We start from the raw sequence: 25,118 nt of genomic DNA on the forward strand, positions 1-25,118 counted from the left end.
GTGCCTTTTCCCCTACGGTTTCTTCTCCAGATGATTGATCCAGTTTTTGTAGTGTGGGCTTACTTGCAAATAAGTTGAAGATATGGAAATGTCTTTTGTTCGCCCAGTCAGTTACTGACTCTGTTATACATAATGGCCTTAACACAGCTAGCTCTGGATGTCAGAAATTTGCTTAATAGACTTCCGTCCCTTCCTTAGCTGTCGCCTAAGCAGGAGTGTGATATTTTCTAGGTTATGGCTGACGATGCCGACGGACCTTCCAACAGCCACATCCACTATTCAATTATAGATGGCAATCAAGGAGGTCCCTTTACCATTGACCCTGCCAGGGGAGAAGTGAAGGTCACCAAACTTCTAGACCGGGAAACCGTAAGTGAAAAAGCTTGGCTTCAGTTGTTCACAAATTAGCACGCAATAAATAGAAGTGCCTGGTACTCAGATCTGCCAGACGTGATGGGAAGTACCAAAAGGGCAGAACCAGCCTGTTCTCAGGAGCTGAGACGCAAGACGCAGACACTTGAAAAGCAATTGCAGTGTGAAAATCTCAAGAGTGTAACAGAGGTGTCTCAAGCTGATAGGAAGTTTGGACAATAAAAGTTTGTCACCAGGAAGAAACTCCCGTCAGCCTCAGCGTTTTGAGGCAGTTCAGGGAACTAGAAGCTGAGGTTTGGGAGACCACAGGTGTTGAGAGAAGGGGATTCCCTGTGAGGAGCTGCATGGAGAAAGGAAGGCACAGGACGTGTTTCGGTAGTTTACTGAGCTGTGCTGGAGTACACTGATCATACAAACAAGTGTGGAGATAAGAGAGAAGGGTGTTTTAGGGACCATTTAGGACCACAGACAAAATCAGGATCAGAGGTTCAGACTTGATGCTGCAGGCACCAGGGAGTTACTGAATACTGGTGAGCCTAGGTATGACATTTCACCGAGACTTTTGAAGATGAGTGCCACAGTAGGTCTCAGTACTGTTCAGAGTAGTGAGTGACCGGGGAGGTAGGAAGACCAATGACAGTGAGTCAGTTGTGAACCAACTAGAGCTTGAATTGGGAAAGTAGCAGTGACAACTGAGTGAAAAGAAAAATGCAGAAACTTCGTAAAGGAAAAATCAGAATCTGCAGAGCTTAGATATGGCTCTCTGTAGAAAGCAGTGATGTCAGAGATGGCTGGATTTTTTATCAGTCTTGCTGTCACTGGGGAGTGCCATTAAAGAGGAGCAGGGAGGTTGTGAGGTCCTAAACTTAGTGCTGGGAGAGGTGGTTGAATTTGTGTTTTGATGATTTTTAGAGGAAAATGGCATATTTAGTAAAATGATTCAGCCAGTATTTGGAGATTTTAGTCAAGCTGAAAAGACTTGAAAGCTGGAAGTATGGATATGGCACATGCCTCTGGAGATGATCTGAGGTATTGGGATAAATGTGACGAAATGAGGAGAAGCAAGCTGTGCTGGAAGTCCATCTGTCCATTCATCCCTCCATCCCTCCATCCCTCCATCCCTCCATCTCTCCATCCCCCCATCCCTCCATCCCCCCATCCCTCCATCCCCCCATCCCTCCGTCCCTCCATCTCTCCATCCCCCCATCCTTCCATCTCTCTATCCCCCATCCCTCTATCCCTCCATCCTTCCATCCCTCCATCCTTCCATCCCCCCATCCCCCATCCCCCATCCCTCCATCCCCCCATCCCCCCATCCCCCCATCCCTCCATCCTTCCATCCCCCATCCCTCCATCCTTCCATCTCTCCATCCCCCATCCCTCCATCCTTTCATCTCTCCATCCCCCATCCCTCCATCCCTCCATCCCCCATCCCCCCATCCCCCATCCCTCCATCCCTCCATCCCTCCATCTCTCCATCTCTCCATCCCCCCATCTCTCCATCCCCCATCCCTCCATCCGTCCATCTCTCCATCCCCCATTCCTCCATCCTTCCATCCCCCCATCCCTCCATCCCTCCATCCCTCCATCCCTCCATCTCTCCATCCCTCCATCCCCCCATCTCTCCATCCCCCATCTCTCCATCCCCCCATCTCTCCATCCCCCATCCCTCCATCCGTCCATCTCTCCATCCCCCATTCCTCCATCCTTCCATCTCTCCATCCCCCCATCTCTCCATCCCCCAATCCCTCCATCCCCCCATCCCTCCATCCCTCCGTCCCTCCGTCCCTCCGTCCCTCCATCCCCTCATCCCCTCATCCACCCATCCACTCTCACTTACAGACAAGAAGGGAGCTGTCTCAGAGAGTTTGTGAAGGAGAAGTGAAAGAAGCCTTGGTTTGGAGAATTAGAAGGACATTGGTGATAATAAAGAATGTAATTTCAGAGGAATAATGGGTAAATCTAAAATTAGAGTAATTTGGGGAGATAATGATGAGCTAGCTCAATAAAGTCTCAGTTCTTGAATTCCTTAATTCTTTTTTGACCTGTTATTTTTGAGCAGGGAGTCTCCAAACATTTAGGAAGCAAGACTGTTGTGCTTAAAATGGCCATACTGCTGGGCGGAACAACATTTGGTATTTTTCACTGAAGAACGTCTCAGACCCTTTAATATACTAATGTCCTTTATGAGAGAGACTGTGGTGTTTCCCCAGCCAATTGGCCCTTTCTTGTTGGAGCGTCTTGCAGGACTAATAATCTATAGAACGTACGTGGGATTAGCCTGCTTTCTGGCTGCTTCCACCACTCCTTCTGGAAGAGAGAGCTTAACAGGGAACTGCCCTGGAAAACAAGCTATCTCCCTTGATGCAGTTTCTTTTGCAGGAAGTTACAAAGAGAGAATGTTGGGCGATTTAGACAATTGTCTGCAGTCCAAGTATGAAATTGGTGGGGGCGGGTGATCTGAAGTATCCTGAGGCGTTGAAAATGAGTGAGCACTCAAGGGTGGGAACCAGCTTAGTGTCTTACTTGGCTGAGCGTCCCACTTGGGCCTTAGGGAATGTTGCCTGCCCTATTGTTACTAAAGCAGCAGCCTTTGAGATATGTTAACATTTCTTTCTCATCATTTGCATTGCAAGATTTTAAAGTTAGAACACTTTAAGGGAATGAGTACATTTTGAGAGGCATCAGAGAATCGAATCACTGTTGTTAACTTTTTCTGTTGAGTAGCTATCCTCCATTTTGTAGACAGTTATTTGCAGCTGGGGAAATGCCTGGGACACAGCAAATGACGACTGTCATTCAGATCTGCCCTTCCAGGTTGTCAGGAGTGTACTTCTGCTTAAACCTTGTTCTTTGGCCCTGTGAAAATGGACCTGTGTTCTCTTTGTCTTGTCCCCGCAAAGATTTCAGGTTACACGCTCACAGTTCAGGCATCTGATAATGGCAGTCCACCCAGAGTCAACACAACGACTGTGAACATCGATGTGTCTGATGTCAACGACAATGCACCAGTCTTCTCCAAGGGAAACTACAGCATAATTATCCAGGTAGTCTCAGGGTGCTGAAGGCTTCATTGAACACATTCCTTTATGAAATGAGCTCTTTGGCCTCAGTTGTTCATTTGAAATCTTTCTTTTCCAAAGACGGCTATTTAGAAAAACGGGAAGAGTAAACCACAGGGGTCTCCATCAATGTTAAAAAATGAGCATTTGCAAGATGCAGCCAAGCCTTTATCTCTTTTTTGTCTGTGCTTCAGTTAAGACATTCTCACTAGCTTGATTCTTATCTTCTGCTGCCCTTTCCTTTCCTCCTTGCCCACTCTTGACCTTCTCCCTCCCCCTCCCCCCCTTCTTCACTCCTCCGTCTCCCCTCCTCCTCCCCTCCTCTCTCATGCATCTTTTCTTCTCACATATGTCCCCTTCCTCCCCTCCTCCAGCCCCCTCCTTCTCTCTCCTTCCCCCACCCCCTTCTCCGCTCTCTCCTCCCCATCACTACCCTACTCTCCACCTCTCTTCTTCTCCTTCTTCCTTTCAAATGGAGCCTTACTGCTGCCTTACTGAGCCTTGTTATTGTCCATATATTTCATATTATAGAAAACTTGCATGTATCTCTTACCATATAGATTTGGTTTTGTTGAAAGTTGTATGTTTTGTCTTTTTTGGTTTTTTCATTCTGCGCAGGAAAATAAGCCTGTGGGTTTCAGTGTACTCCAGCTGGTAGTCACAGACAAGGATTCTTCTCATAATGGTCCACCCTTCTTCTTTACCATTGTCAGTGGAAATGAGGATGGCGCATTTGACGTTAACCAGCAAGGAGTCCTCCTGACTTCAACTGCCATAAGGAGGAACGTGAAAGATCATTACTTACTGCATGTTAAGGTATGAAATCTTTCTTTATGATTGTGTTGCAGACTCGGAGAAGGGCTGCTTTGATGGTTATTTTCTTGTATGTAAACAGCTTACATTTCATGAGAAAACAGAAATGTATAGAACTGTGGTCTTTCTTATTTATTAGCATACCTCCATTTTTATCCCATTGCACCTTAAGGGGGCTTCTTCATTCATCTGGTTACTTTATCATAGACATTGATGGAGCTAATCTTCAATATGAACTAGTGAAAGGGCCATAAAGAGGTATTTATCCTTTTCTTTGATGTGCTTCTTAATCTGGATAAATAAATATCTAATAATTGGTAATGTTTTAGAACTTAAATAGTGTAAATATGTTTTTATTAAGAAGTTGTAAACAATGACATAGATGAAGGTGATTTTTCTTTTCTTGTAGGTGGCAGATAATGGGAAGCCTCAGTTGTCCTCTTTGACATATATTGACATTAGGGTGATTGAAGAGAGCATCTATCCTCCTGCAATTTTGCCGCTGGAGATTTTCATCACTGCTTTTGGCGAGGAGTACTCCGGAGGAGTCATTGGGAAGATTCATGCAACAGACCAAGATGTGTATGACACATTAACCTACAGTCTTGATCCCCAAATGGACAACCTCTTCTCTGTTTCCAGCACAGGGGGTAAGCTGATAGCTCACAAAAAACTAGATATAGGGCAGTACCTTCTCAATGTCAGTGTAACAGATGGGAAATTTACAACAACGGCTGACATCACGGTGCACATCAGACAAGTAACGCAAGAGATGTTGAACCACACCGTCGCCCTCCGCTTTGCCAACCTCACTCCAGAAGAATTTGTTGGTGACTACTGGCGCAACTTCCAGCGAGCTTTACGGAACATCTTGGGTGTGAGGAAGAACGACATCCAGATTATTAGTTTGCAGCCCTCTGAACCTCACCCACATCTGGATGTCTTACTTTTTGTAGAGAAGTCAGGTAGCGCCCAGGGTTCCACAAAGCAGCTTCTGCACAAGATTAATTCTTCCGTGACTGATATCGAGGAAATCATTGGTGTTAGGATACTGGATGTATTTCAGAAGCTCTGTGCAGGGCTGGATTGCCCGTGGAAGTTCTGTGATGAAAAGTTGTCTGTGGATGAAAATGTCATGTCAACGCATAGCACGGCCAGACTGAGCTTTGTGACCCCCCGCCACCGTAGAACAGCCGTGTGTCTCTGCAAAGGTAACACATAAGTATATGAAAATAGGTGGAACAGATTATTTCATGTACAACCTGTGAAGGCTATACATTAAATCCCATTTTCTTAAAATTCTTATCTCTCCGCTCTTTTTTTTTTTTAAACAAAGAGGGAAGATGCCCATTTGTCCATCATGAATGTGAAGACACTCCGTGCCCTGAGGGCTCTGAATGTGTCACTGATCCCAGAGAGGAGAAATATACCTGTGTCTGCCCAGGTGGCAAGTTTGGCCAGTGCCCAGGTGAGAGTTCAGTGATTCAGCATACTTTTATTTTAAAAAGTCACTTTCAGTGTTTCTTATCTTTTTCTTCTTTGTTGGAATTGAAAAGTATTGTAAAGTATGTTTATTATAACAAGTCAAACATAGAGAATAACAGTAGTAACCTTTCCTTCCTCTGACATAGTAACTCACCCCTGAGTTAGTAGTTGGATGTCCTTTCATCTCTGTCATCAGTGTTCACATAAATATGGAGTTCCGTAGTTATGGATTTATTGCTCTTTTTCTTTCATCTCCTTTCTTTTTTTAAACAAAAACTAAAAACTTACATCTCATATAGTCTCTCCCTCTGGCTTTTTTCCTCTGCTTCACAGTATGTTAAGGGCATCTTCCCAAGTTAGTACACGCAAACCTAATGCTTTTTATTGGCTGTGTAATATTTCTAGCTTGGCTGTACCATTGTTTATTCAACATTTTCCTTATGTATAGAAATTCAGGTTGTTAACGTTTCCTTCTGTTAAAAAAAATTATCGTTATACTTGTATCCTTACCTATAGATGCTTTCATTTCTGTACAGTTGATTCTAAAACTACAATTTTAATTTTTAAATACACCATCATATTAGTTTCCCGAAAAGTTGTACCAGTTTCTGTTTCTTCTGGTCACCTGTGAAGGTCTCACTCCCCCTTCTCTTGCCAATATTGATAGTTTTCAATTAAAAAACAAAGTCCGCCATCTAATGGGCATGAAATGATACCTGATTATTTTAATATGCGTTTCTCTGGCTACTAGTGAAAGTTACCTTTTTATTTGTTCCTTCCTGTTAGTATTTCCTCTCTGTGACTGGCCTGTTCCTATTCTTTGCTTGACTGTGTCTGTGTTGTCTATTTCTTATTTTCAATGTGTGGAGCTCTCTGTGGATTATGAGTATTAACATTATCTGCATTCACTGTCTGTGCATTATTGATGTTTTGATTTGTTTAATAATATCCTGTCATTTTGAAATTTTTTATTTTGTCAGTTCTGCATAATTTTATGTAATAATTTTGGTCTCTGGAGATTGATGTTATTTTCATCTTTTTTGAGGAATGGGGATTGTTTTTATATCTTGCTTGAGAAGGTTTCCCAAACCACCTTGAGGCTATGTAAATAATTTCCTGAATTGTCTTCTAATAATTTTGTATAGAGCATTCTTAAACTTAGATCTCGCATTATCTTAGAATTCATTTCTCTGTGATACACTAGTCTAATTTGTTCTCTTCCAATGGAGATCCAGTTATGCTATGCTGTTTATTAAGAAAACAGACATTTTGAATTGAACTTTATGATGTTATAATCTTAAAAACTTGGATCAGTCTGGCAGGGGGAAATCATACTTTTAAAAATATGCTTAGAGGCCGGCCTGGTGGCATAGTGGTTAAGTTCAGCATGCTCTGCTTCAGCGGCCCAGGTTTGCAGGTTCGGATGATGGGTATGGACCTACACTACTTGTGAAGCCTTGCTGTGGCAGCAACCCATATACAAAATAGAGGAAGATTGGCACAGGTGTTAGCACAGGGCCAGTCTTCCTCACCAAAAAAAAAAAAAAAAAAAAAAGCAAGCTTAAACTTGGTTCTGATTTATTTCTTCTTTGTGATTCACAGGGAGTTCATCTGTAACATTTACTGGAAACAGCTTTGTGAAATATCGTCTCATGGAAAATGAAAACAAATTAGAGATGAAACTGACCATGAGACTCAGAACCTACTCTGCTCATGCAGTTGTGATGTATGCTCGAGGAACTGACTACAGCATCTTGGAGGTACGTTTGCATACCTCACATTGTAGAATAGTCTAAAAATATAAGTCCCAGGGGCCAGCCCTGTGAACGAGTAGTTAAGTTCGCATGCTCTGCTTCAGCACCCCAGGGTTTCACCAGTTCGGATCCTGAGCGTGGCGGACATGGCACCACTCATCGGGCCATGTTGAGGCGGCATCCCACATGCCACAACTAGAGGAACCCACAACAAGATTATACAACCATGTACTGGGGGGATTTGGGGAGAAAAAGCAAAAATATATATATATAAAAATTCCACTTTATGTTCAGATTGTCCATTTTTGGAAAAAATAAAGTAAGTGAAATGGTTGAATTCCACATCTCATTGAATTCCACGGTTCATTGGTACCTATACAAGTTTTAGAGTTTGTGGGGTGGAAAGCTCCTTTTGTTCTGCAGTAACCTAGAGATTTACTTCTGTTTTTTACAAGCATGTTTAGGTACATGTGACGGTTAACATCCAAACTCTAGGTGATATTACATCTTATGAATGATACAGGGATCCTGCATAGGCTTAAAGTGATCAATATCTTGCCTACTTTTTTTTTTTCTTTTAAGCATGGCTCAGTTTTGACTTTTGATGTTACATGATGCTATTTTGAGTTGTTGTTCAGTTAGCAGTTACTTATCAGTCACTTCCATGATGCTTTTTGGATGTGCAGTTGGTGCTTGAACATAAGGTCCCTACAAGGTCCACTTGTGGTATTTGTACAGTGAAGAAATGAGCATGTGTCCTGTAGTACTTGTATGCAAGGCCTTTCTAACTTTTTCCCTTCCATCGCCAAACACACCTCTCCTTCAGAGTTTTGACCAGAGACTGTAACTGAGGATTCTGTGAGAGTAATGTGAACAGTACTTGTTGTTATCCTAGATTCATAATGGAAGACTCCAGTACAAGTTTGACTGTGGAAGTGGCCCCGGAATTGTCTCTGTTCAAAGCATTCAAGTCAATGACGGGCTCTGGCATGCAGTGTCTCTGGAAGTGAATGGAAACTATGCCAGATTGGTTCTAGACCAGGTCCACACTGCATCAGGCACAGCCCCGGGGACTCTGAAGACCCTGAACCTGGATAACCACGTGTTTTTTGGTGGCCACGTTCGTCAGCAAGGCACAAGGCATGGAAGAAGCCCACAAGTTGGCAATGGTTTCAGGGGTTGTATGGACTCCATTTATTTAAATGGACAGGAGCTCCCTTTGAATAACAAACCAAGAAGCTATGCACACATTGAAGAATCGGTGGATGTGTCCCCTGGGTGCCTGTTAACGGCTACAGAAGACTGCTCAAGCAACCCTTGCCAGAACGGAGGCGTTTGTAGTCCGTCACCTACTGGAGGTAGGCTTCACAATCTTACCATTTGTCAAACGTTACACATGTAGGCACTTGAGGGGAAGTTCCCCAAATGTTTTTGTTTTTCCTCTTTATTCAAATAATATTGTCAGGGGCTGGCCGCATGGCCCAGTGGTTAAGTTCGTGCACTCTGCTTCAATGGCCCAGGGTTCGCTGGTTCAGATCCTGGGCGCAGACCTACACACCACTCATCAAGCCACGCTGTGGCAGCATCCCACACAGAAGAACTAGAATGTCTTACGACTAGGATATACAACTATGTCCTGGGGCTCTGGGGAGAGGGAGAAAAAAAGAGGAAGATTGGCAACAGATGTTAGCTCCGGGCCCATCTTCTCACCAAAAAAAGTATACCTTAAAAAATAGTAATAATAATATTGTCAGATATTGGATCAGTGTTGGAACTGAGTGGTATATGTTACATAAAAGCAGAGCAGGGCTTAGAATTCTTCCTAGCAGCTAGGCTGCAGGGAGCAGTTCCTCTGCTTGCTAAGCTCCTGCAGTCACGTTGCATTGTGTTTTCAGATATGTCTCATTCTGCACCGTAAGCACAGACAAGCCACACCTAACTCTGGACTCTTCTTCCAGCCACATAGATGTTGACCCATGGGGATTTAGAGTTGGTACCACTTCCTTCCTCTTGAGTGCCCCCTTTTATCCGACGGCCCAGCACAGAGGGATAAGCTTTTCCAGAGAGCCATGAACCCCTCTGCAGTGTCGCCATAGCTGTCCTGAAGCCCTGGCATGGTGGAGTGCTCTATGGCTTTTGGACCCTGACCCATTTTTTCACTTATCAGTAATAGAAACACAGTTATGAAAATGGCTATCATCGTGCTTGGTACCTAGAGCTTTGTGTAATTAATAGAGCAAAAGTCAAAATACACTTTAATTAAGTGAGATTTCAAAAGATTTGATTTTCTTTTGTTTTCTTTGGAAAGTGTCTATGCATGTTCTCTGCAAAGAGTAAGCCAGGTCATTCCCACAGTAATACTCTGAGCAAAAGTTTATGTTGTGTTCAGATTACATGTGTAAGTTGGGTCAGCAAGGAGACTGTCATTGTATCACTGAGACCAGGAGAGGCATTTTCTTGAAACTATCACGGTGCTGCCATGATCACCGTAGCAGCAGGACGAAGGGAACGTGGCGACCACACACTGCTGCTACAACTCCTAGCCCAGAGAGCCACATCTTTGGCCAAAGAAAATCCCACAGCCATGGCCAACTTCAAAGGAGGCTGGGACATGAGGTCCTCCATCTTCCCCAAAGACAGATAGCTGGAAATAGTCCACCACGCTACTGCCTGTCACAGTGTCCCCGATACAGACAGGCTGACATTTTTGTGCTCCTTTGGACGAATTTGGTGATCACCTTTCTTAAATTTACATGGTAGTATATAGTCTTCAAAGTGTGCCTTCCCATTTATTACTGTCTCCTTTAATCCTGAAACACTGTGAGTTGCAAATACATGGAGATCTTAAGTTATAAGTGTTGTCAATCCATATGGCCACTCCCAGAGAGGACTGAGTTTTCCTGCTCTGTATGCTTGGCCCAATAATCTTGCATCAATTATGATGTACGAAAGTTCATGATGAGTTCTCTCTTTAGTTGTTTGTGTTTGGGTTATACCAGCCGTGGAAGGCTTGTTGATACAGACTTTTCCCCAGACGGACGGAGTGGGAATTGCACTAGTTTTTATAGGTCTTGGAGAACTCAGTCTTCACTTCAAAGGACAAGCCAGTTTCATAAGACCTATTTTTGGAGTTACTGAATGATAGGACTCTTTTGTTCCCTTTTGCTCGTTTAGGTTATTACTGCAAGTGCAGCGCCCTGTACATAGGGACGTATTGTGAGGTGAGCGTCAATCCCTGTTCCTCCAACCCGTGCCTCTATGGTGGCACGTGCATCGTGGACAACGGGGACTTTGTGTGCCAGTGTCGAGGATTGTATACCGGTCAGAGGTACGTATATTTTCCTTAACTTTCATCATCAATCATAGTATTAAAACTTTTTCAGACATGTAATCATGCGTGTAAGAAGTCTACGTTAACATTGGCGCATGTTTTCTGTTTTGTTGCATTTGACTGCAGCAGAAGTACTGGATCCATGCCTATTTTGTCCTTATTCTTCAGGTGCCAGCTTAGTCCCTACTGCAAAGATGAACCCTGTAAAAATGGCGGGACGTGCTTTGACAGCTTGGACGGTGCCGTCTGTCAGTGTGATGCCGGGTTTAGGGGAGACAGGTAACTGCTTTCAGGATTTACACGCGCGCCTCTCTCTGGTGTCGCCTTGATTAGCAGACGCAACACAGCTTCATCAATTTGGACTACGTTGCCTCAGAATTTGATCACAGTAGCTCCTCGGATAATTGATCTTTTCATCTTTAAAATAAAAGAAATATTGAGCAGATGAATATAATATAATGCTTGAAAATCTTAACTTTTATACTTTTGAGATATTATTTATAAACATAGTATGCCTTCTTGCAGGCAGTAAATGGTTGTGGAATGACTGAAATTATTATGTTTTTTAAAGCAGACGCCTGTGGAGTTGTTACCTATTTTCCTTTGAGAGTGATGGTAATGGCTTTTTTTCATGATAGGCTGTTGCTAACGTTTATATAGCATCAAGAAACCTTTTTCAGTTCTCTGATTATCTTTTGTGTCTTTACCATAATCCTAAGGGGTGATGATTTTCAGGGGAGGGGAAATGAGGCATAGAGGCGCCTGCTGCATACAATCAGCTTTCTTTATCTGCGAGTTCTACATCCGCGGCTTCGACCAACTGCGGATTGAAAGGCCCACAGTGGTTGCGTCTGTGCTGAACATGCACAGACATTGTCTTGTCATTATTTCCTAAACAGTACAGTATAACAACTATCTACACAGCATTTATATTGCATTAGGTAGTATTAAATCTAGACATGATTTCAAGTATATGGGAGGATTTGTGTAGGTTATATACAAATACCACACCATTTCAATATAAGGGACTTGAGCATGGATTTTGGTTTCCCCGGGGGGTCCTGGAACCATTCCCCCATGGATACAGCTGTACCTTGAAAGAGGTGGATAAGAGGTTCTAATTCCAGATACCATGTTATCTTAGACTTTCACCAGTTCAGTTCAGTTTCTCAGTGCGCGTTATTTGTAAGTGCTAGTGCTGTGCATTAGAAACGCCTGCCCTCTCAGTCTCGTTAGAGGCTTTGCTGTGAGCTCTTGCAGATATTTGCTTATGGTTTTGTGCTAGTCGTGGTCGTAGTCTTGAATTCTGCATCAGTCACATGGTCTCAGTTCATAAGTCTGCTTTCCTAATTCTCAATTACTTCTCTTAATATCTTTAACAAAAATGTCTCAGTAATCAAAATTGAATGACAGATGTGTATGGGGGATGGCGGGAAGATACATTATGTTAAAGGAGGAGGGTTTGAGAAGCATTAGGTAGATCTGCACAGGTGCACAATATGCCCGTTGCAAAGGCAGGGAAGGGAGTACCGTGTGAACTACGTGTAGGGGTGAGGAGCCGTAGGGGGTAGCATTTTTAAATGGAAAATGGAGTTTTCTTGCCTTTCACATGTCTTATGGAACTCTCCTATTTCCAGACAGGAACGTTTTCTTAGAAGTTTAGTCTAGGCTCTTAGAAGAGGTTACAGCCCACATTTGTCAGGATGCACATTCTAAATTTTTGAATCAGAATTAGAAACAAACTGATGCTTCGCCTATGAGTTGGATGTAGTAATCTGTTGCATCCTAAAATGGCACTTAAATATTGGCTTGATGTAATGTTTATCTCCCAAATGTATAGAATATGGATCCACATGATTAATTACTCCTCAAAAGGTTTTCTGTTGTAGTTTTTGTGGTCGATAGTGTGTTTTTTGGTTGTTATCTATTTGGTTTTGTTTTGGGCATGTCTTATTAAGGAGGAGTTTGGTCTTTAGTCTCTAAGAAATATAGGCCTTGCCTATTCTCACATTGCAGAGGTTTCTCCTTATGCTTGGCTTTCTTGGCAGGTGTCAGAGTGACATTGACGAGTGTGCTGGAAACCCCTGCCGGAACGGGGCCCTTTGTGAGAATACACATGGCTCCTACCACTGTAACTGCAGCCTCGAGTACAGAGGAAAACACTGTGAGGACGCCACTCCCAATCAATACGTGTCGACCCCGTGGAATATCGGGTTGGCGGAAGGCATAGGAATTATTGTTTTTATAACAGGGATATTTTTACTGGTGGTGGTGTTCGTCCTCTGCCGTAAGATGATCAGTCGAAAGAAGAAACACCAGGCGGAACCAGAAGACAAACATTTGGGACCAACCGCCGCTTTCTTGCAAAGACCATATTTTGATTCAAAGCTCAATAAGAACATTTACTCAGACATACCACCCCAGGTGCCTGTCCGGCCTATTTCCTACACTCCCAGCATTCCGAGCGACTCTCGAAACAATCTTGACCGAAATTCCTTTGAAGGGTCTGCTATACCAGAGCATCCCGAATTCAGCACCTTTAACCCCGAGTCCGTGCACGGCCACCGCAAGGCAGTGGCTGTCTGCAGTGTGGCCCCGAACTTGCCTCCCCCGCCTCCCTCCAACTCTCCTTCCGACAGCGACTCCATCCAGAAGCCTAACTGGGACTTCGACTATGACAGTAAGGACGACTATTTGCATCTCGATAAAGTGGCTCTGAGGAAGAAGGAGATTACAGGTTTTGCCAGGGCTTCTGGTGGGTCAGGCGAAAATGTGGAGTCTTGATTAGTGATCAATATGCTCAGACTCCAAAGACCTTTGGTAGGATTTGAAAAACTTCTTCCAATGCCTTGGGCCCTGACTGAGTATCATGGCTGTGATGTGGCTTTTAATTAAGGAATTGAATCGAGTCATGTTCCAATTAATCTGGAAAGATCATTCCATTTTTATAATTGATATGGACTCCCAACTGTAATTTTTTGACCTTTTTATGACAAAAAAATTGGGAAGGCATTTGCACAATAGGGATTTTTAAAAAAACATGGCCAGAAGAACTGACAGTATTTATATTAGTGGCCTGAACATATGTTTGATGCTGTACAAAAGCTAAATGTACCATTTTAAAACAAAATTTTAATTTCCCATATTGCCAAATGATATCCATAGGCAGGTTTATTGAGACTTTCTGTTCTGTGACTCTGCAAGAATATTTGTAGGTTTTTTGTTTTTGGTTTTCAGATGTTTCTCTTTTTTCCTCTCAATTATTCTCTTAGGAAATACATCTCAGGCAGTCTCTGGGTAAATCTGGCTTTGGGTCAGGATACAGCAGTAAACACAGCTGAGTCCTTGCCCTCGTGTAGCTTACTGTTCGTCGTCTCTTCCTTTTAGCGAAAGTAGTCGACCTTGATCCCTGCCTCTCCAAGAAACCCCTAGAAGAGAAGCCTTCCCACCCGTACAGTGCCCGGGAAAGCCTGTCGGAAGTGCAGTCGCTCAGCTCCTTTCAGTCCGAATCGTGCGATGACAATGGTGAGTAGACAGAAGTTTGAGATGCTGTGGTTCGCTTGCTTACTGGTCACGATGCCGTTCACGTGACGTTACGTAATGACGTAGATACGCCTAGTGCCCTGGTTAAATCGCATGACGTCCTCCCCCTTCTCTTTGGACCACTGTTGAACAATGCCTTGTACGTACTTGCATGAAATCTGCTGGGGAAGATCCTTAAAATGTCCTTAATGGCTAAGTATTTGAACTATAGCAACTTGTCAGTGATAGGGAAGAAAATATATTAATGGAAAGATAATGTCTGTCTGATTGGCTGATTTCATATTGACTTGTTTTCTGCAACAGTAAATGTTGTAGAAGTCTTGTGGGTTTTTAAAAAACTCTTGTAACAGCTTCCTTGAGCACACCCTCCCCACACATGCACGCTCACGCTCACACGCCCCCAGGAGGAGATGGGAAAGTCTGAAATGTTCGACTTCAGTCGCACGTTTGGTATTACAAGGTTTTATTTGTCTCTTCCCCCGACCCCCCCCGCGGCCCCAGCTCCCATTTGGATCAGAGCGTACTGACTGAGAACACAGTTTAAGACATTGCTAGTAAGTTTGATTATATTTCTAATGAAGAAAATTTGACCGTGGGATCTTTGATGCCAGTTATGTTTATCTAACTTCCCTAGGGCAAATAGCATTGATAACCAGCTTGGCTGTATTATCATATACCAGTAGAGAAAATTGTCATTATTCAGTAACAGAGTAAAGTGAGTTTTCAGTGGACACTTCCAAGTCTCCGAATTAATTAATTTGACTGTCATGGTGTTTTTTTCATAAAAACGTAATGTGTTTCAACATTTCACGTATTTTATTGGTGGAAAGAAATAACTCACTAATAATTATTTGATTGTTTCTAAATCCTGAGTAATATAGGCCATAATATATTGCAGAGTCTTATTCCAATTCCAAACTAAAGATAGCCATAAGTGTGTTACATTCATTTCTGATATCAAGTATATTGTATATATCATAGAATACCTGTGTTTTTTATTTAGTGATGGAGTATATGAACATAGCTTTGCATATTTACCAACAAGAACAAAAGAGAATTATTTCTTTCATTAGGTTTAATTCTAAAACTGTAGTTAGTGTTGCCAATTTATGTAGTAATTTATATTTTGGTCCCTAAATGCTCTTCATAAATACATTTGAGAATTTTGTCACTATTTTCTTGCTTTTTCTAGCTCTTTTCATTTTTCTCAATACTCTGAAATACTTTTAATAAATTATGGTCAAATTAGTTATGAAAGTTAATTGATAGCTAATACAATATGAGAAGAAAGCATATCCGGAAGTGTTTGTATTTTAACTTTTATCATAATTTTGATCATCATAGAATTGAAATTTATATTAAGAGTCTATACTTATATTTTTAGTTTTGTAAGGCTGTTGTAACAAATGACCACAACGTAGTGGCTTACAGCAAGATAAGTTATTATCTTATCGTTCCGTAGTTTAGAAATCCAATGCGTGTCTCAGGAGGCTAACGTAAATGTGTCAGCAGGGTTGTTTCCTTCTCGAGACTCTTGGGGGAGATTCCTTTTATTACCTTTCCCAGCTTCTAGAGGCTGCCCACATTCCTTGGCTCACGGCTTCTTCCTCCATCTTTCAAAGACAACGTTGCCTCTCGCTGGCCACTCTTCTGTAGTCACAGCTCCCTCCCAACCCCGCCTGGGAAAGAGTCTCCCCTTTTAGGATCTTGGTGATTACACTGGGCCCACGCTGATAATGGAGGAACATCTCTCCATCTTGGGGTCTTTAACTTAATCACACCGAAGTCCCTTTTCCCAAGGGTGGTAACATATTCACAGGTTCCCAGGATTTAGGATATGGACATCTTTGAGGACCATCTGTCTGCCTACTACACGCGTACTTATTTATCTTGGCATAGATGCTTTAACAATCTGATACACAATGAAAAGGGAATTTACGCAGAAGACAGCCAGGCAGACAGTCTGCATTCCTCTGCTGGTGTGTTAGCTCGCCAGCTATTAGCCTGTCTGCAAAACGACAAGAAATTTGGGGTGGAAGTACCTAGAATAGAGACAAAGCCCTTTTTGTGTTTATAGTACATATTTTACCTTATTATGTAGCTCTTAAATTTCTGTTTTCTGGGAACAAGGTGCAGCTTCATTAATTGGACCCAGAAAATTGGCTTAGCAAGTATTTTACTCTTAATTATGAAGTCTTTTGCTCAGAATTGTTTTGTCATGAGTTGATCCATAATCATAATTGTGAAAAAACTTATAGCTAGAAAAAAATTTCCAAAATTACGACATCGTATGGTTACTTTATTCCTTTGAATAATAATAAGAGCTATGTAGCTTGATTAGAGAAATCTTTGAGATATATAACAGAAAGAGTGCAGGGCTCATGCATAATTATACTATGTAGTTATGTTCAAGTATTCATTTCTCTTTTTAAATTCTAAGGTAGAAATTATATAATATAAAGAAATCCTATTGAATGCATTGTTTTCTAAGTGAAGATTTTCCTAATTTACTCCTTTTGTACCTTTTTACAAGCTTCCATAGTGACTGTAATCCACCTTGTCAATGCTGTAGTTGACACGGTGAATAAAGAAGGTACAGTCCTGATGTGTGTGCTTGTGTTGTGTTCACAGTGACCGTGTCACAAGTTTGGTCTGCTTTTGCCTCTTGTGTTATAAACAATCATTTGTGGTTTTGAGGAAACTGAGTACTTTTGTGCAGGTGTGCATCTTCATAATCCAGATACATTGCAAAGATGTTTTCATGTATGTTTTGTCTTTTTGTTGCTTTTAGCCATTCATGGTGAGTTTACACACACATCAGAAGTCACCCGTAGGATCTTGACAACTTGCCTTTACATGGCACAATATTAAGACGTTTAGAAGCAATTCCAACTATCTAAAAGAAATTTTTAATATCAAAAATCCTCTTCGTATGAATAAGGCTAAATAACACACAGCTTTTATAATTACCTCTAGCTGACTTCACTTTTGGCTTTCCCTGAGCATGATCTAGGAAAATGGTACAGTTGGCAGAAGGCATATTTTCCTATTTGTTTTAGTGAGAATCATTTCATAGGAAGCTTTATGTCTCTGTTCAAAATTATAAGAAAGGGTGCTGACCGCCTCCCTTCACGTATTTTAGTTGGCCCCTTATTGGCGCGCTGACCTGAGTGATGGCGTGCGAACTGCACAGGTAGTAGTTTGCAAACTGTAAGTCAGGCCTCCGGGGACGGCTTGTTAAAAGCCTCATTGCTCGGCCCAGCCCCAAAGTTTCTGATCGAGTAGGTCTGGGTTGGGCCCTGAGAATCAGCTTTTCTAAAAGTTTCCAGGTAACCCTGATGTTACTGGTCGTGGGATCCTGCTTTGAGAACTCCAGGCACAGACCGTCAGGAGTGCCTACGGCTTAGGGGACCCTCTTTGCGAGGACACTCATTGTCAGGGTTGCAGTGAGAAGAAGGGTGGTTTGGTGCCAGGTTTGACGGGGTCGGCGGGGGTAGACTTCAGTGTACTGATGAGACGCACACTTATTCTCCTAAGAACAAGTATCGGCTCTCTGCTTGGTGAATCGGAAAGTAATCTGTCTTTTGTCGAGTGAATTTTAGTTTTAACGTGATGAGATTCTAATATTTTAAATATTGATGGAGTTTAAAGAAACAGGATTTAAATAGTTCTTTCATTGCAGTCTCCTTCATTGAAAAATATTTGTTGGCCTATCTGAGAAATGGAAATTGACTTTAAAGCTGAACACTGGCTTAAATTTTAAGAATTCTCGAGTGCCTATTTAGTAAAAAAGGTTGTCAGTCCTCTCTTTAAAAAGGAATTTCTACATTTTTAGTAGACTTTGAATTAAAATTCTATAGATACATGTTAACTTAAATACTGGCTCATTCGTTTTTTTAGAATCACCACAGTCTTTTCAGGTTTTGGTTTAAATTCCTAGAAGAGAAGCAGCAATGAAACCTTATTTGTTCCAAATGACTGAATTACCTCAGTTTTCCAGAACATTGTAGGATGCAGAGAAAGTGTTGGCCTTGTTTAGGAAGTCACTGAAGTGACTCTATTTGCTCCGTGATGACTGTTTTCACAATAAGACAAGTCGATGATAGCTGACAGTTAGTACTGCACCAGTGTTATCTGATTTAATCCTCGTAGTAACGCTAACAGATTCCCACCCCTGTTTCAAAGATGAGAACCTGAAGCTTAGCCAGGGGAAGCAGCCTACCCAGGCTCATATGATTCACATCTGCTTTCTCTGACTTGCTGCTGGAGTTCTGTGGATAAAAGGAGAACCCTGTGGCCGGCCCAGTGGCATAGTGGTTAAGTTTGCACTCTCCACTTCAGCGGCTCGGGGTTCACCAGTTTGCATCCCGGGTACGGACCTACACACCACTCATCAAGCCATGCTGTGGCAGCATCCCACATGGAAGAACTAGAAAGACTCACAGCTAGGATATACAACTGTGTACTAGGGCTTTGGGGAGGGAAAAAAAGAGGAAGATTGGCAGTAGATGTTAGCTCAGGGCCAATCTTCCTCACCAAAAAAACATACCTTAAAAAAAAAAAAGAACCCTGCAAGAGAGTGATTACAGATGTAGGGTGGGGTGGGGAAAAGTACAGCTAATGGTCTCCAAGGGAAGGTGAACAATGTAAACAGAAAATCATATTCAAAATGGGCAGAGTTTGGAGAAATGTTTAGTTATTTATAAGTCTCTTAAGTTCATTCGTGAATTTCTGGTGTAATGCACATTTGAAGGCTATAATGTGCTGTAAAGTCTGTGCGTGTTGTGTAGCTTTAGATGTATTTGGATTATTACCTAAGTAACCTGGTGCTACCAAGTCTTAGGAAAAAAATGATTTCATAATATTTCTCAGTGACATGAAGGTGTAATTTAAATTCCTTATCAATTTACATTTCATTAGAGCCTGTCGACTTTATTTTAATTATTCCTAACAGAATTTTGTGTTTTCAGGTTTAGATTGCCAGAGACGAAAAAAAAGCTAAAAAAAAAAGCTGGTTTCCTGGCAATGTCTCTAGTTCATGGTCAGTCATCTTTTTCCTCCACTCCATGTCCCATTGTATTTGTGCTACGTAAATTTCTTGCCCATTTGGAATTTCCGTAGCTGATGTCTTAAAGGCGTGGTCCACGGCTGACTGGGCCTTTGTACGCAGTTTCGATTGTATTATGTACTTATCTTTGTTGCCTTTTCGGCCGTCTCTCTGTTTTAATTATCAATGTTTTCTTTTTTCTCTACTCTGCCACCAAAAAGAGTCTTTGGCTGCTCCTGACCTCAGCAAATCCAGAGGTGACTTATGCATGCCAGTTGTTCATTGACACTCACTAAAAATCAGTGCTCAAGATTTGCCCCCAGTGCTGACTTGCCCTCACCCGTTTGCTCCGTGGATGCCACAGTAACTAAGTACATGGCTGTTTGTGCTCCGCATTCTAAACACGGATTGCCTTGCCTTTTCCTGTCTGTCAAAGGATTTCAAAAATCCTAAGGGGGGGGGGGAACTATCCCCACATTGGGAGGTTTTTTTTTTCTTAATAGCTATACTTTTATATAGTCTAACATGATCCTTAGTCCTTTTAAAAGTAACAAAGATTGATTGTTGTAGTCTTATCAAAAACTGTATTATATTTTTCAATGTTTGATTGCATTTTGCTTGATCTGGAGGCATGCTTTGATATATACCGGTATTAACACAATTCATTGTTTTCTATAGGGCTAATGAATTATAGCACAATTTTTAATACTAAGCTTGTTAGATTATTATAAAGGAAATTGACTTAAAAATTTAGCATGATAAGATTACTTGTATTGTTTTAAAGTGTTGCATTAATTAGTATTTTTTTAATGATACGTAGTGCAGATCAAGGGGCATTTGATATTTCTCTGTTAAATAGAGACTTTTCCTTTCTGAAAGGAGAAAACTTTACAGATGTCCTAAGATTGAGCGCTAATACTCTTCTTCCTGTAGAACAGTGGGTTCTAAATTACGGAAGGAAAGCTGAAAGGATGATTGGAATCATTTGTAGAAAAGTGCATGTCTTGTGGATGCTCGCATTACTGCTTCTGTTAAAACTCGTCTTGTTTCCTTGAATGTTAGGTATTTACGTAAAACTCTAAGTCCACATTTTAGAAATAGAGCCTAGTTCAGAGAGGTTCTAAAGCTGGGTCGGGGTGGGAGTGGATGTCTTCAAAGCAGAGACCAAAGGTTTCCAAAATGATGAACCTCTGTGTGTGTGTGAATGCCTTTCCACCTTTGTGTGTTTGACACGCTGAGCTCTGTTCCATGGCGCAGATGCTTGGGAGAACACACGTTGAAATCTCTTGTTTTCTTTCCCACCAAGGGTACCACTGGGATACATCGGACTGGATGCCAAGTGTTCCTCTGCCGGATATACAGGAATTCCCCAATTACGAGGTGATTGACGAACAGACACCGCTGTACTCAGCAGATCCAAATGCCATCGATACAGACTATTACCCTGGAGGCTACGACATCGAAAGCGATTTCCCACCACCCCCAGAAGACTTCCCCGCCCCTGACGAACTCCCACCCTTACCTCCGGAATTCAGTGATCAGTTCGAATCCATACACCCTCCCAGAGACATGCCTGCTGCAGGTAGTTTGGGTTCTTCCTCGAGAAACCGGCAGAGGTTCCACTTGAATCAGTACCTGCCCAACTTCTATCCCGGCGACATGTCTGAACCTCACAAAGCAGGCGCCAGCGAGACTGGTCCTTGTAGAGAACCCTATGCCCCTTACCCTCCAGGGTATCAAAGAAACTTTGACGCCCCCACTGTAGAAAACATGCCCATGTCTGTGTACGCCTCCACAGCTTCCTGCTCTGATGTGTCAGCCTGCTGTGAAGTGGAGTCTGAGGTCATGATGAGTGACTATGAAAGTGGAGACGATGGCCACTTTGAAGAGGTGACAATTCCTCCGCTAGATTCGCAACAACACACGCAAGTCTGACGCTCAGACTCCCCCCAAAGTGCCTGGACTTTAATGAACTTAGAGATTCTATAAATGACCTTCTGCATTGTTCTCTGCAGCCGAGCTTAAGCGCTTCTTTTCGGTGAGCTAAAATGGGCATGGCTGCACTGAATCTCGCGCTTTCTGACATGTTAGCCATTTCCAATGTCCTAACCTACTGTACTTGGATGAGACTGACGTTGGCTGTGCCATTTCTGAACATCTTTTTGTATTGCCATTTGTCTGTGTTAAAATAATGCAACGAAAATCAGTCCTACCATCTTGTTATATAGATTTGATTATTTTCATTTTCCTGTCTTTTTCCCTTTTTTTTTGTAAATTTTATGTACAGATTTGATTTTCATAGCTTTAACTAGATTTTCAAGATATTTCGTGCATTTGTTCATGACCGAATTTTAGTGGTGTTGGTGTCACTAGCTAGCACCCTGATTTTTTTTAATATAACCAGGGTTTCACTCTCTGTTCTTTTCCACTGAAGTATGACATTTCATTAATACATTTCAATATAGTCATTTGTTTGAGCTGTACATAGGATGCGGAACAATCTGATACATGGACATGTCTTAAATGGGTTGCTGTATTTTAGAATTATAAACATTTTTCATTATTGGAAAGTGTAATGGGGACCTTCTGCATACCTGTTTAGAACCAAACACCACGACACAGTTTTTATAGTGTCTGTATATTTGTGATGCAATGGTCTTGTAAAGGTTTTTACTGAAAACTACCATTAGCCAGTCTTTCTTACTGACAATAAATTATTAATAAAATACTTCAGCTTTATTGCATATTTTTCCTCCATATTTATACTCCTATTCAGGATTCAGTTAATGAATTGAGAAAGAAGGATGGATGGATGGATGAATGGAAAGATGGATATAGATATAACTTTTTGTGGCTTAAATATCAAAAGTCTACGGTTAGCCAAACCAGGCTCTCCTTACTCATGTAGCCACTAGGTGGCAGTCTGTGGCTGCTTGATACTGCCTAGAACTATAGGCATAAAGGGAAACAGCACTCTTCCATATAATAAATATTTCCTAACTAAAACTTCAAGAAAATTTACCTTATGTGTTTTTTTATTTGATTGCTATCTCTTGCCAACAATTTAAATGCTTTTACTGTTCTCACCCATGATTTATATGGAAAACAAAGTCTTTTATCTTTCTGTTTTCAAAAAACATGTCATACTTCTAGATGAGTTCGTGTGAAATTCAGAAGCTGTTTTACAAGGGTATTTATACGGTCAAAATCCATCCATCCACCCAACAAATATTTGTCCAGTACCTACTATGTGCCAGTCACTGTGATAGGAATTACAGAGAATCAAGCGTTTTCAGGACTTTGAAAAGCCACTTTTTCCCTGTCAGTAAATGCCTTCTTTATTTTGTCAAATGATGTATATACACAGTTGAAACATCAAAGAGAGCTAAAATACGTATAACAAAAACCAGCAACTCGTGCACTCTACTGTCACCACTTACAACGCTTTACGCTATTGTTTATCATTTTTCCTTTCATATTTTAAGTGTGCATGTTATTTCTTGAGTCACTAATTTTAGGAATTGCACATTGGCTCTGTGTGATGACAGAGGAAGACCGTATGAGCTAACACACCTCCATTACTCTTGTCCTCCCGTTAGTTACATCATAATTTGGGGGTTCATCCCTATATAGTGTTTCCATTGTTTTGATGATGTAAATTTTTACTGAGCTAAGTAGGATCTGATGTCTATTTCATCTACTTTGCAATTTCTCTTTTTCTTCAACAGTTCCCTTAATTTTTTTTCTTTTATTTATTTTTAAAAATGTGTGACTGTTTCGGGAATTTATTCAAAAAATATTTTTGGTTACCTGGCATGTATTTGCTTATGTGAACAAACTGACAAAAATTCCCCACCTTCTTGGGTTTTTACATGGTGGGGAGGGCAGGTGGCAAGAGGAGATGGTCAATAAATAAAATAAGTAAATAAATTATACACCAGTGGTGAGTACTAAGGAAGAGATTGGCATTTGGGAAGGAATGTGTGTGATGGGACAGGGGTGGGAGGTTAAAATTTCCACAAGGCGGAAGACCTCCATGACAAGCTGGCATTTGAATAAAAACCTGCAGTTGTTAAGGGAGAATGCCATGTGGCCACCTGGGGAATGGGCATTTCAGGCAGAGAGACTAGCTAGCATAAGGGCCCCAAGGCTGGAAAGTCGAAGAAAGGAGGGCAGACAGGGTGGCCTCCACAGATTTGTAAAATGCCTCTTAGTCCGTGGTCAAAACTATTAGACAATCCTTACCCATAGCTATAGGTCTTTTCTTTAGAGAATCTCAGTTTCTCCAAAGGAGGGACCTCCCATTTCCTGCTTGGGAAGTATTGTTGCTCTTCTTAGCAAGTCAGCTAGATAAGAGGACTGGCAATTTTATCACACACTTAGTCCCCCAGATCTTGGATATGGGAACATTCCTGCTCGCTTCTCTTTGCCTATTGTCGCCAGATCTCAGGATAGAGCTCAGATTCTGGGGTCTCACAACTCGTATGCAACTAAAACAGACGGTGCCCCTGATACTGACGCCATTCGGCGCCCGCTTTCCAGTGTGGGTGACAAATTGTTGCAGTTGCCCCCCCACCCCCCGGCTATGAGGTCTGATTCCTTCCTGCTGAGGCGTGATTCTCATCCTCCACCAGCTGTCCATCTTCACATGCTATAGAGTGGTTTAGAGTTGACAAACCTCTTACTGGCATTGGAAATGGAGTTACTTTTTGACTTTTTCCCCTTTCCCTGTTTTGAATTTTCAAGAGAAGAAATTGAGCAGAAATAGAGTACTCTGCCATCTTAAGCTGGAAGTCTGGAATATGCTCTTAACCACTGATTCCAGTGTTTAGAAGGACATTGACATGTTAACTTTTCTGTTGCTCCATAGCAAATTACCATAAACTTAGTGGTCTGTAGGTCAGAAGCCCAGGTGTGGCATGGCTAGGTTCATTGCCAAGAGACTCACTAGGCTGAAAACCAGTTGTCACCTGGGCTGTGGTCTCACCTGAGGCTTGGTGTCCTCGTCCAGGCTCACATGGTTGCTGGCAGAATCCAGTTCCTTGGGGTTGTAGAACTGAGGTCGCCACTTTCTTTTTTTGGGGGGGGAAGATTAGCCCTGAGCTAACGTCCGCCAGCCACCAATCCTCCTCTTTTTTGCTGAGGAAGACTGGCCCTGAGCCAACATCTGTGCCCATCTTCCTCTATTTTGTATGTTGGACAACTGCTGCAGCATGGTTTGATAAGTGTGCTAGGTCTGTGGCCAGCATCTGAGCTAGCAAACCCCAGGCTGCTGAAGCAGAGAGTGTGAACTTAACCCTACACCACAGGGCTGGCCCCAAGGTCCCCATTTTCTTGCTAGCTGTAGAACTGAGTTTCTACTTTCTCACTAGCTACCCTGCTGTCCTGACAGCTTCTAACTCATGTTCTAGCTACGTGGCCTTTCGCAACATGGTGGCTTACGTCTTCAAAGCCAGAGGAAGAATTTCCCTCATGTTCCCAAGCTCTCTGACCTCAGGAAGGGCCCATTCCTCTTTTAAGGACTCACCTGATTAGGTCAGGCCTACTCAGGATAATCTCCCTTTTAATTAACTAAAAGTCCACTGGTTAGTAACCTAATCATGGAAATTCCCATCGTGTTCATGAGTCTCATCCACACTGAAAGGGAGAATTTATACTATGTACCCAAGAGGGTGGGGTTCCTGGGGGCCATTTTAGAAGTCTGCCTACCA

At 42.1% G+C, this 25,118-nt stretch overlaps 1 protein-coding gene across 15 annotated transcripts in view; it reads left to right on the forward strand.

Annotated features, from left to right (window-relative positions):
• Positions 1–22,135, forward strand: part of FAT1 (FAT atypical cadherin 1) — a 131,549-nt gene extending 109,414 nt beyond the window's left edge. For 6 of the 15 annotated variants that reach the window (XM_070253399.1, XM_070253403.1, XM_070253400.1 and 3 more), the window contains exons 16-29: positions 232–369; positions 3,276–3,419; positions 4,053–4,250; positions 4,657–5,458; positions 5,584–5,715; positions 7,335–7,492; positions 8,382–8,844; positions 10,661–10,814; positions 10,986–11,096; positions 12,866–13,497; positions 14,205–14,342; positions 16,894–16,953; positions 19,629–19,664; positions 20,714–22,135. In XM_070253399.1, coding sequence (XP_070109500.1) covers positions 232–369; positions 3,276–3,419; positions 4,053–4,250; positions 4,657–5,458; positions 5,584–5,715; positions 7,335–7,492; positions 8,382–8,844; positions 10,661–10,814; positions 10,986–11,096; positions 12,866–13,497; positions 14,205–14,342; positions 16,894–16,953; positions 19,629–19,664; positions 20,714–21,342 — 3,795 coding nt within the window. In that variant the 3' untranslated portion in view covers positions 21,343–22,135. Of the gene's footprint in view, positions 1–231; positions 370–3,275; positions 3,420–4,052; positions 4,251–4,656; positions 5,459–5,583; positions 5,716–7,334; positions 7,493–8,381; positions 8,845–10,660; positions 10,815–10,985; positions 11,097–12,865; positions 13,498–14,204; positions 14,343–14,861; positions 14,915–16,893; positions 16,954–19,628; positions 19,779–20,713 lie in introns of all 15 variants that reach the window. The other 9 variants (XM_001916226.5, XM_070253405.1, XR_011433374.1 and 6 more) reach the window with 8 other exon arrangements.
• The last annotated feature ends 2,983 nt before the right edge of the window (positions 22,136–25,118 follow it).

This window comes from Equus caballus, chromosome 27, assembly GCF_041296265.1.
Source record: "Equus caballus isolate H_3958 breed thoroughbred chromosome 27, TB-T2T, whole genome shotgun sequence".
In the NCBI taxonomy this organism is placed as follows: Eukaryota; Metazoa; Chordata; class Mammalia; order Perissodactyla; family Equidae; genus Equus; species Equus caballus.